The 11879-nt window shown below is 42.9% G+C and overlaps 1 protein-coding gene across 4 annotated transcripts in view; it reads right to left on the bottom strand.

Moving 5' to 3' along the window:
* Positions 1 to 818: 818 nt before the first annotated feature.
* The window catches only part of Pank1 (pantothenate kinase 1), a 67400-nt gene continuing 56339 nt past the window's right edge, over positions 819 to 11879 (bottom strand). For 2 of the 4 annotated variants that reach the window (XM_031390146.1, XM_031390148.1), the window contains exons 4-6: positions 10420 to 10543; positions 3636 to 3761; positions 819 to 2250 (exon numbers count right to left, since the gene is read on the bottom strand). In XM_031390146.1, the coding sequence (XP_031246006.1) occupies positions 2191 to 2250; positions 3636 to 3761; positions 10420 to 10543 (310 nt within the window). In that variant the 3' untranslated portion in view covers positions 819 to 2190. Of the gene's footprint in view, positions 2251 to 3635; positions 3762 to 10419; positions 10544 to 11043; positions 11221 to 11879 lie in introns of all 4 variants that reach the window. The other 2 variants (XM_031390145.1, XM_031390147.1) reach the window with 2 other exon arrangements.

Raw genomic sequence — 11879 nt, forward strand, 5'->3', positions numbered from 1 at the left:
AGAGAGAGAGAGAAAGAGAGAGAGAAAGAGGGAAAGAGAGGGAGAGAGAGAGAGAGAGAGAGAGAGATGGGTGGAGGGAGGGAGGGAGAAAGAAATAAGTGGGATGGGATGGGAGTGGCATGGGGTGCAGATGAAGACTAGCCTGGAATTCCATGTAGCCCAGGCTGGCCTTGAACTCACACTGATCCTCTTATCACAGCCTCCTTTGGGCTGGGATTACAAATGTGAACCATCACACCCAGCTCCAGCCTTCTGGATGTTGGTAGGGAGAGACCAAGTGATTTCAGATAATTAATAAATACGTAGGCACTGTTACTTGCCCTGGTTTCCTTTGCAGGACCATGACCTTCAGGTCTCAGGTCTGCTGTCCCCTGAAAGACTAAAGAAGGGAGGAGAGACCGGTAAAAGGCACTAGCGTAGATAATACAGAGATAACATCTTTCGAGAACACTGTAGTTGAGTGACTCTTTTAAAGCTAAGCAGAGGTTGACAAAGTGTATTTGTGACGAGAAAAAATTGAAATTGGTTCAGAATCACCAAAAATCACAGTGGTATTTTTGGCATTAAGCAGTCAATAATATAAGAGCAATAAAGGAAAATTTTTAGAAATCCTTATGCTGGTCTGCAGCCACAGCTAAAGACTCAGTCGGGACCATCACACATTTGTGGGAAAGCCTCATGTTACAAACTACACAGCAGAGACAAAAACAGCAGCAGTGACCGCAGGGACCACATCAACATACAGTTACTTTACATGTAAAGCAGATAAATATACAGACGAGGAATCAGAAATGAAAATAACATATACACTAAAAACATCCCAACACAAACGGGCTTTATTTAAACCAGACAAGTGAATTCTTCCATTAGCATCAGCTTCTTCAAGACTCAAGGATATGAAAATGAAGGGCAGGGCTCCACAAGACAGAGAGCTGAAGATGGACCAAGGAGTAGCCTTTCAAAAAGCCCTTGGAAGGGAATCCTTAGTCCACAAGATCACTAGATCTGTTACAGTGTGTGTATAACATCCTCATTTGAAAGTGACCCATCTATCTTAACAAAAACCTCTCAGAATGAAATGTCCACATATGTGAGTGTATCATAAATTATATTTCAGTTTAAATACTAAAACAGAAATTAGAAAAAATAATCTTCAACGTAATTACTTAGGATGTCTCGTTTCACCCTTCCTAGGTACAAACACATATAAAACAGACCATTATTTCTAACTGACATCTCCACCCAGGACTTTTGCCCTAAGTCTGGTGCGATCGGATCAGCTATAGGAGCCCCTACAAATTTACACAGGGGTTTGCTGCCCTTTGTACGGCATGTGCAAATGAGGACAGGTCATCGAGGACTATTACAGCGTAGTGTAAAGTAAATCCAGTGGGACATGACAGCGAAGAGGGGGTAAGAAGACAAAGATAAAATTGCATATAATATTCAATGTTCACCACTTTCACTAACCCCTTCCTTTAAAGTCTTCTCACATGTTTAGAACTGCAGCTATGTGTTTAACTTTGTGTTGAGTTGGTCAGCACCTTGATTGACAGGAGCAATTACAATGAGGAAAGCATGCAGACAGAGAAGAGAGAAATCACGAGGAACAAAAACGGAAGGGAGGGGGATCCTATTTTCTTTTTTCTTTTTTTTGTCCTAAGACATTGCAACAGAAAGGATTAAAAAGAAGAGAGAGAGAACAAACAAAGTGTTCACAGTGCAACATGCCAGATTCGTAGTTTCATTTGAAACCAACAGCAAATCATGAAACGTCATGAAAAAATATAAGTAAAGGCAAAATCTCCTAGAGTAATTACTAAATGAAGTTAAAATTACCACACTGATCAGTAAACCCCAGAAGAAAAATGGACAGCGCTTTCATTTCAGGCCCCTCTTGAACATCATACAACTTTTCAAAGTTAATGCATGAAATTGATTAGGTTTGGCCACGCTGCACAATTTCTTTTTCTTTTTTTTTTTTTAAAAATACAGTATACAGAAAAAAATTTCTTATATTCCTCATTTTGTATCATAAGCTTGAAACCTAAGAGCAAAAGGTCTAGGATTTTAAGTTATTTACAAATACAGCAGGTTCATCCACCATAGTGGCTTGGTTTTTGCCCCACGGAGATGTCACCTTCTCTGGCATGGCCCGTCAGTCCTCTATCCTCAGGAAGGGCTCTTCCTCTACTGTGTATCAGTCATTTTGAACAGTTCCAACAGGGCCCCAACAGCTCCAAAATAACCCTGCAAAACATGGAGAACTCCTGAAGCGTTGTTTCTGAAATGTAACCAAAGAACTATTACAATCACTAGTTCTAGGAAGGCTGCCCTGAACTTTACAGATCTATAACATTGGAAACAGAATTCATGGTTGGAGATATGGGTTAGAGGCAGAGCCTGTGTTTAGGACAAGCTAGTCTACTACACAGTTGATCTCCCTAAACACAAAACAAATGAACACTGATTTCTCAGATAAAAAACACAAAAATAAAACAAAGAAAAAACTCAAGACCGAGGAATCTAGTAACTGTCATTAGTCTGAATGCATATCTATCTATATTAATACAGTAAACTGCTTAGAACTGTATCTGTCACATGTCACTGCCTTCTTGTAGAATAAAAGCTCCTATTTCTATGATAATGAAGGTTTCTAAAACTCAGCTATTTTAGGAAATAGTGTCTCAGTCATTGGCTTGCTATATGTAACAAAATACCACACTTTGAGTGGCTTATAAAATAAACACTATGACTTCACCTCATAGCTTTCTGGATGCGGGGCAGTCCAAAGTCAAGGTGTTTGTCAAAGCCAGGCTCCTGGCAGACTGTCATCACTGTGAACTGGCACAGCAGAGGGAGCCTCTTTTATAAAGGCGCTCACTCACGCTCAGTCCTTTGCAGAAAGTTCCGCCCTGGTGACCCAGTCTCCTCCCCAAGGCCTTACCTACTGACACGGTCATCTTGGGGACTAGGATTTTAGTGTATGAAGGGAAGAGAAGGAAACCATGACATACAAACATTGAGTCCACTAGCTTCCTGGTTTCCAAAGGGCTAGAGACACAGCTCCTGTTTTGCCTGACTCAGCAATGTGAAAGTCAGGACCTTTAATGCAACTTCTGAGTTCTTATCACGTGTTAGAAATTATTCCAAGCGCTTTACATTTAAGTGTAAATCATTGTCAATCACAGCGACCGCTCCTACTGACTTCACATATGTTGGATAACTACACAGAAGTGCTGCTACTGGGTCATTTAGTTCTACCTTTGGGTTTCCTAAAAAATTTCCCATACTCTTTCTCACAGTCGTTTATTGTCATTATTATCATTGTTGTTATAATAATAATAATAAGAAGAAGAAGAATGACTATTATTCTTATTCTTATTATTATTATTATTATTATTATTATTCCAGATGACTTTTTCTTTTCAGTACCTATCTTCAAATCTCCACCGTTGGCTAAGAAAACTTCCATTGTATAAATGACATTTTGGCAGGTAGGATGGGTAGGGTAATAAATACAAAGTTTAAAAGGTAATTTGCTACTTGATCAATTTCAAAACACAGACCTGACTCATATGGCAAACAACTCAAAATACATGTAGGACAGTTACGTCCCTGTGAGCTTGACCTACCTCATGTTCCAGAAACAGTGCTTTCAGCTGTCCCTTAGACCAAAAGTCCATGGCATATGCTAGCAACTTCATTGAGACCATATTGATTCTGAGAAAGTTCCCAACAAATACAACTCTGTCAATATTCTGAAGGGAAAAAAAGTCAGAGGAAAACAATTAAGCCATGGCTTTAAAAGAGCATAAAGATCCAGTGTTCTGTATGTGGTTGTACATAACCACGCTCAGTCAGGATTTGTAAACGGAAGTATCTCGGCATCTCTGAAACCAGTGTTCAACCATCAGAACATTCCACAGAACACAGGGGAAGATTTTGGGTGGGCTAAGATGGTTAAGTTTTGGTTAACGTCACACAAACTTGAATCAGTTGGGAAGAAGAGACCTCAATTGAGAAGATGTCACCGTCAGACTGGCCTGAGGCAAGTCCGTGGTGCATTTTCATGATTGATGTGGGATGTTTCCGCCCACTTCAGGTGGTGTCATGACTTGTAGAAGGCTGAGCACATCAGCAAGCAGCCTCCCTCTGCAAGAGGTCCTGCCTCCAGATTCTTGCTCGATTTGAGTTCCTCCCTCGGCTTCCCTCAATGATGAATGGAGTTTGATTAGGAAGTGTAGGCCAAGTAAATCCTTTCCATCCCAAATTGCCACCTCATGATCTTTATCACAACAACAGAGAGCAAACTAGGATATGGGCAAAGCAGAAATGATAGCGAACGGGTCGCTATGTCGCCATGCGATTGCTTACAGTTATTAGGCTAGGTTGCATTAGGCCTGATGAATATTCAGTTTACAACACACACACACATACACACACACAGAGCCCCCAAACTCCAAGGATGAATACTATTAGAAGCCACACTTAGAAACACTCCTCTCACCCCATGCCTGCCTTTAGGCTCCCAAGCCTCTGGTTCCTGCAGCTCTTCCCATTTTCCCAGGTATTTCTACAATGCAGATGCTAAACCATTCCCAGTTGCCATGGTCACTCAGATCAAACGCAACAGAGCCTCTGACAGTGATTTTCTGAGCTGTCTACCAGGAGTAATCAAGGTCTAGGGAAATCATCTTTCGAATGTCTCAGATTTTAACAATGTGTGTTCGTGAAGACATTAGTCACTGAAAATGTTCTGTGAAGAACTCATAGGTACTTTCCATAAATTTCCATTAGAAAGAAACTCTGTAGCTGCAAACTGACCAGACTACAGAACACACAAGGTAAAAAGAAAAAACATGTCAAAGAGGAATTTAACGAAACTTAGGGGCTCAAAGGAGAATTTTCAAAGCTCCGTCTTATATTATCCTACCAGGAAGATGGAGAAGAAATTGGCATTAAATTTTGACAAGCATTTCATATTGCAAATAAAGGCCAGGTGGGTCAAAATTACAAATGTTTAACAAAGAAGGAAAATGAGAGGTGACAAAGGAGAATATAAGCAAACTCTTATTAAAAGTGACGTAGGGCTGGGGCAGCGGCTCAGCAGCTAAGAGTGCATACTGCTCTTGCAAGGCACCACACATGGTTCTCAGCACACACATGGGGCTGTGCATAACTGCCTGTAACTCCATGCATTCAGTGCTTCTGCCTCTGCTGTCACTGGCACTCACGGTCACATATCTCCACACAGATACATACACACACTCATTAATACGCAGAAATAATGAAGGAAAACTAGTGGAGGATGTAGAAGCGGGGTGGTACTCAGAATCCAGTACTTGGATTTGTTTACTTGAAAAAGTATCTCCAGTCCACATTGAGTGACATAATGTGTTAATGAATAAAATAGTTCCTGGAAGTCAGCAAGAGAGCAGGACCATTTGTCTGGAAACCCCGTGGGTGAGCAGTATATTCACAGACTAGTCCCAGATGAGCCAAGGGGGAACTGAGACAGCCAGATTGCTCAGTGGGAAAGGTGCTTGCCGTTAAGCCTGAGGACCTGAGTTTAATGTCTGGAATTGGCATAGACAGCATAAGGAGAATACTGACTCTCACAAGTTGTCCAGACATGGACCACAGTATGTTTGCACCTCTACACACTCACACACACACACACACACACACACACACACACACACACCACACATACACAGAGATAAATGCATATAATTAAAAAAAAATCTCTGAAATGGGAAAACACTAATAATGATTAAGTATATGAAAATACATAGCCTCACTTAAGGTACAGTCTCCTTTCTATTAGATTAGAAAATAGAAAAAAGATTAACATACATCTTGAAAATTTATTTATTATGCTTAGTGGAAATCTAAATTAGAGAGAATTTTTGGGGGGGGGTTTCGAGACAGAGTTTCTCTGTATAGCCCTGGCTGTCCTGGAACTCACTCTGTAGACCAGGCTGGCCTCGTACTCAGAAATCCACCTGCCTCTGCCACCCAAGTGCTGGGATTAAAGGTGTGCACCACCACCGCCCAGCAAAATCTAAATTAAAGCTGCCTTTACGGAAGAAGTTTTATAATAGCATTCAAAATTTTTATCTCTTTAATTTATTAAATTACTTTGTTTGAGACGAGGTCTCACCATGTACGCCTGGAGGTCACTGTACAGAGGGCTGGCCTCAAACTCACGGACATCTACCTCTTTCTACCTTTTGAACTCTAGTCCTAAAGGTGTCGGCCCCCATGCCCAGACATTTATACAAAATTATATGTTATATAAATGTGTATATATACATTGCAGAACTTTTTAAAAAGATTTATTTATTTTATGCATATGAATACACTGTAGCTGTCTTCAGACACACCAGAAGAGGGCATCGGATCCCATTACATATGGTAGTGAGCCACCATGTGGTTGCTGGGAACTGAACTCGGGAACCTCTGAAGGAGCAGTCAGTGCTCTTAACCGCTGAGTCATCTCTCCAGTCCCCTTATTGTAGGATTTTTAATTTAAAAAAGTGTCCTAAGTAACATTGGGAAAGTGACCACAGCAGCAGCATCTAGAGTGCTCTAAGGCTATTATAAATGTCGATGTGCAAACATGGCAGTCTTAAGACACTGTGTTATAGTGAGAGGCAATACATTCAGCGGTGCATGTCTGATGCCCGTGTAGCTTAAAAGAGGAGTAGAGGAAGGAGAAAAAGGAAAGGTAGACAGGCATGTGTGGTGGTCTTGGAAACTGGTCAGAATGAACTGACAGATGCAGGGGATCCTTTATTCTCTCTCCTTTATGGATGCCTAGAAATTTCCAAACTAAAGCCCGAGGCAAGCAAAGTAGGATGCAGAATAGCATGTAGAGGGTAGGTTGTATACTTTTCAATTATTCCTTAGCTGCTCTTCCAGAGGATCTGGGTTTGATTCCAGTACCCACAGGCTGGTTGACAACTGTGAGACCAGGGCATCCAACTCCTTTTCTTCTAATTCCTGTGGGCTCTACACAAACTTAGAACACAGGCTGTGGGAGCTACACACATACACAGGACACATGTAGCACACAGACTACATACAGTTGAGACACCCATACACATACAAAAAAAAAATTTTTTTTTAAAGAAAGAGACAATGTTCTGCAGAGCTTGTTGTCTTTGAAAGCACATTATTTCTCCCGTACCATATCAAAGAATAAAAACAACCCCAAATCTGAAAAGAAGCGGACCTTCTCTAGTGGAGTTCAAGCTGAGATGAGTGCAGAAATGGACTTGCTTCCCTGACTTCCTTCCTGCTATCTTCGAGTCTCTGAATTATCTATTCAAAACCAAATAAAAGGGAGCAATGCAGGTGGCCGGGGAGGAATGGCATCAACAGCCTTAGCCAGCTGCGAACCGCGAGTGTAACAGAATCGACTGTCCAAACGAGAAGTGCCCACAAGGGCCACAGTGGAGGTTCCTTATGGGGGTACCTACTGCATTCGGACTTGAGGTGTGCTTCACGGGATGAATGTCGCCACATCTGGTACCACACACCTGGTCAGAATCTGGGCCTAGGGATGTCACAGGCCTTAGCTGGGAAGCGATTGTTTTTGCTAAGTGGACATAATGTGCCTGTCAGATTCTCTTCTAAACAGATGTTTGTGCCCATGGGCAAGTGTTAACGCCAGCTTCAGTCCGAGGAGCTTCTTTTAGCAGATGCTCTGAACTGGTCAGTGTGCTGAGAAGAGATGACCGTTGAAAGTCCCACCATCCGTAAGGCATCTGTTGTAGCACGCCCTCTAAGGCTCAAGGAATATAGTGAGAGAAGGGATGGGAAAATTCTAAGAGGAAGGGGTGTGGGCACTGCTGAAACCCAGGCACGACGAGGCCGTTGCACCATCTCATTCACAGCAGCTGTGATTCCTTGCACAAAATCGGGCCTAGCAGCCTGTCATGGAGTGGGGAAGGACTCATAGGTCCTACCTCTCCCTGAGGATTTATAGTCAGTGGCCAATGGAGAATGGACCAACCTTGTATTTATTGCTGTAGCTACTGGTTAAGAGTCCATGCTCTTGGAAATGCTTCTGTCAAACACCTTGATGATAATCATTAGTGAGAGAGAGGGGGATGTGGGGGGAGTAGAAAAGGAGGCTAGGGGTACTCGGGAAGAGGGAGACCAGGAGAGGGTGTAAAAGAGAGGCTAAGGGAGGGAAATATGATCAAAATATACTGTGCACATGTATGAAAATGTCATAATGAAGTAAATGCATTATAAATAGTTGATGTTTGCTAATGAAAAGAGAAATAAAGCTTAAAGTTGGGGATGGGGCTGGATGGACGGCTCAGTGGTTAAGAGCAAGTGACACACTTTCAGAAAGCCTGAGTTTGATTCCCAGCACCCACATCAGAAGCACACAACCACCTGTAACTCCAGCCTCAGGGGATCCACCTCCTCTGGCCCCTGGGGACAACGGACTCACATGTATAGCACAAATGGACACATATGTACATAACTTTTAAAAAATAAAAGTAAATTTTAAAACTTAGAAAAACTTTGACAGGGAGAGCATTTTATATCAGAACAGCAACAACAACAAAAACAAACACACACACACACAAACCCAAAACAAAAACAAAAAAAAACCAACTCAGATTCTGGATCGGTAGTGCTCCATTCTACGGTTAACGTAAAGGATTCTCAAATCAGCAACTGCCTAGCCCTGCAGGGCTGGTGACCTTGCTTCCTGCTCTCCCGGGCAAATCTGCTGCTGTTGCCAGTGTTGGTGCTGTTCCGAGAGCCTGTACTGCTTCAGCAGACTCTAACGGAGCCTTGGTTCCAGGGCAGTCAGTGAGTCAGCCACTCCATCCATGGGACTGCACGGGAAACACCCGGAGTCGTCGCTCAAGCCAGCAAATAACATGCATAAATTTCCCAGTGTGAAAAATGATGAGGGTTGGCCTTACCCAAAGGGATTATGACACCTGTCTTTAAAAGACCTGGCTCACTCCCTCAGACTGCCGGGCAGGAGGTGACTCTGGAAAGCAGGGCAAAGGGCACCGTTGCTCTGTGGGGCAAAGGGTGTCACTCTGCAACTGACCTTTGAGAGCCATGAACACAGCCAGCCTACCCACATGTCGGTCTTACAGCTTGTTTGGCTACTTGGAAAAACACCCTGCAAAGGTTAATGCCAGAAAAATAAACCCGGGTTTCCAATGAATCTCATGACCAAAGTGGACTTTGAGAAGACATGTCCCGGGAGCCTGATCACCAGCTTCCTATGCAAACCCATGAGGACTAGGGGACTTCCAGTGAATGCTGACTGCCAAAAAAGGTGACAGCAATATACTCTACTCCGTGCTGTGAGGGGAGGGGGTCTCTTTCTGTAACCACAAAGCTCAAATCCAGAACCAGAATTAAAACAGATACACAAACAAACAAAAGTGCTTTGTACCCTAACACCACTTGGCAGCAATTCTAGAGATCCCCTGGAGCTGCAGTGGGCAGCCATGAGCAACCAGCCATGGGTGCTGGGAAACCAAACTCAAACTCCTGTAAGAGAGGCACATGCTCTTAACTACTGAGCCATCTCTCTAGCCTCTCAAAAGGCTTCGAAGTACCTGTAAAATTTCATTTTTTTTTAATCTAGGTAGTGACTGTGTGTGTGTGTGTGTGTGTGTGTGTGTGTGTGTGTGTGTGCAATATTTACGATATTTATGATCTGAACTATCTTTTGGATTTATGTCATATTTCTATTAAAAGCTGCATACTGACCTCCTGTGCTTTGGCTATATCTCTCCTATTACCTGTTTCATTCTCCAACCTCTTTTGCTTGTTTAACACACTTCAAGGGAAGGACTGTTCTATTCCTCAACTCTTGTTTCTTAGAAAGGGGTTGCACTCCCCCCCCCAAAAGAATCTAGCAATCTTTCAAAATTTGTTATTAAAGCTATCTCTGTCCTCAGTTCAACATTCTCCTTATGCCTGGGGTTCTGGCTGGTCTTGGCTGTCGCAAGCTCTCTGTGCTTTGATAGCCCTGTACAATGCTGCTTGAACTCCATGCCACAAGGCAACACTGTAAAGAAGCTGAAAGCAGAGAGAATATCAAGTATTGCAGGTGGGAGCATTTTCTCGTTTGGTTATTAGCGCATACACCCAGGGCTTTCCTCATATCTCAGCAGCCCACAGCAATAGTGGCAGTTAGGAAGAAACGGACTGTCGACTAGAATTTTAGCCTGCTTCTACATGGGTATCTATTCAAAAGTAAATCCTGCTATCTTTCATCTCAATCACTGTACCCTTCTCGTGTTCAAGAAGGTGTAACCACATAATAAAGGGCAAATTTCCTGAGAATGACAACAGTTCTTATACTGCCAAAGATGATGCAGGGGGATGGCACCCCCGGTCCTCTCAGGGGTCAAGCCTTACCTCATTCAGTGCACACATCCGAGCAATGGAGCCAATGTTGTTGGTGATGGTGACCAATGTGGCCCGGGCGAGGTCTTCTTTGCTGATGGACTCTCTCTTTTCTTTGCTCATCATGTTGCCAAAGCTATGTTGGGAATATCATTGAGAGTGTCAAAGTCATCCTCAGGCAGGACCCAGGCTTCCACCAAGGTACTCTGGGAAGCATTATGAATAATCCTTCTGAGACTCAAATGAGCTGACTTTGCTACCCTGGCTTATAAGCAGACAATATTACACTATGAATGGCTGGCTGCCCCCTTCTTAGCAAGGAACAAAGCAGTATGGCTATTAACGGGAGAGAAACTTGTAATGCTTCTAGACTAGAATGGAATAGGAGAAACCACGGCACTTTCCCAGAGCCTTCTTTTAAAGTTGCCTTATTTTAAGCACAAGTATCAAGTGGTAAATTTCAGTGCTTCATTAAGGACAGAAATCAAGTCTGAGATCTGATGTGATATTTGCACCAGGCTGGTAGGTTGACATTTATTTGAGAAAAAAAAGAAAACAAAAAACTCAGAAAGCAAGATGAATGGTCAAGCCTGCTTCGTGTGGATTCTCTAAAGCTCCTAGCCACTTAGTCTCTACCTGGATGCTACGGCAGATCCTTGAAGGCCAAATCGTTCATAGTCTCCTCCGTAAATGTCCTTCACCAGCTTATCGACATTGGTGCTGTCGCCTTTGGCTGCCATGTCCAGAGCTTCTTCAAAGGTCTCACAACCAGTCAGCAAGCAACATAGGCCTAGGAATGTCCCACCTCCAAGACTGAAGGAACAATAAGGTTGATTTTTAAGACTTTTTTTTCCTTTGTGATATGCCCATCCAAGTCCCCAGCTACATCAAGACTATTAATATGGATTCAGAAAAATACAGAAAGACAAAGGGGCGCTTTGTTGAAGAGCAGAGGGGCACCTGAGTCAGGGGCCAGCGTTACGGCAGAACTTGAGGGTGGACTGGATCAGAAAAGAGGGCAGCAGCTTAAATTAATCATCAAGGAAAACATGCCCCTAAATTTGAGAATAAAATTGAAAAAGACTCTCACTGATTTCTGTTGTGAGACCTTCAGCCAGCTACTAGCCTAAGTGTTGTCTGCTAGCCTGAGTTCAGTCTGCTCACCTTTGAAAGGGGCCAAATCATGGTCTGATAGCAGCACATAACCAGAGAAATGGATGATGTCAAACACCATATGTGACCAAATGCAAATTCACAGGGAAAGAAATGGAATGCTCATACTTCATGACTACAGAGCCAATGCCCTGGGATGACAAAAACCGACTCATGACTCTGCCACAGAAGCCAACCCAGGAGGCTGCCTTTCCTGAACCTACTTCTCTAGAGTATTCATCTCAATCTACCTCGGAAATTTTGAGAGAAAACTACTACTACTCTAATTATTTCTAATTACCACCCAATAGTAAAAGCGC

This window comes from Mastomys coucha, unplaced genomic scaffold (assembly GCF_008632895.1).
Source record: "Mastomys coucha isolate ucsf_1 unplaced genomic scaffold, UCSF_Mcou_1 pScaffold21, whole genome shotgun sequence".
In the NCBI taxonomy this organism is placed as follows: domain Eukaryota; kingdom Metazoa; phylum Chordata; class Mammalia; order Rodentia; family Muridae; genus Mastomys; species Mastomys coucha.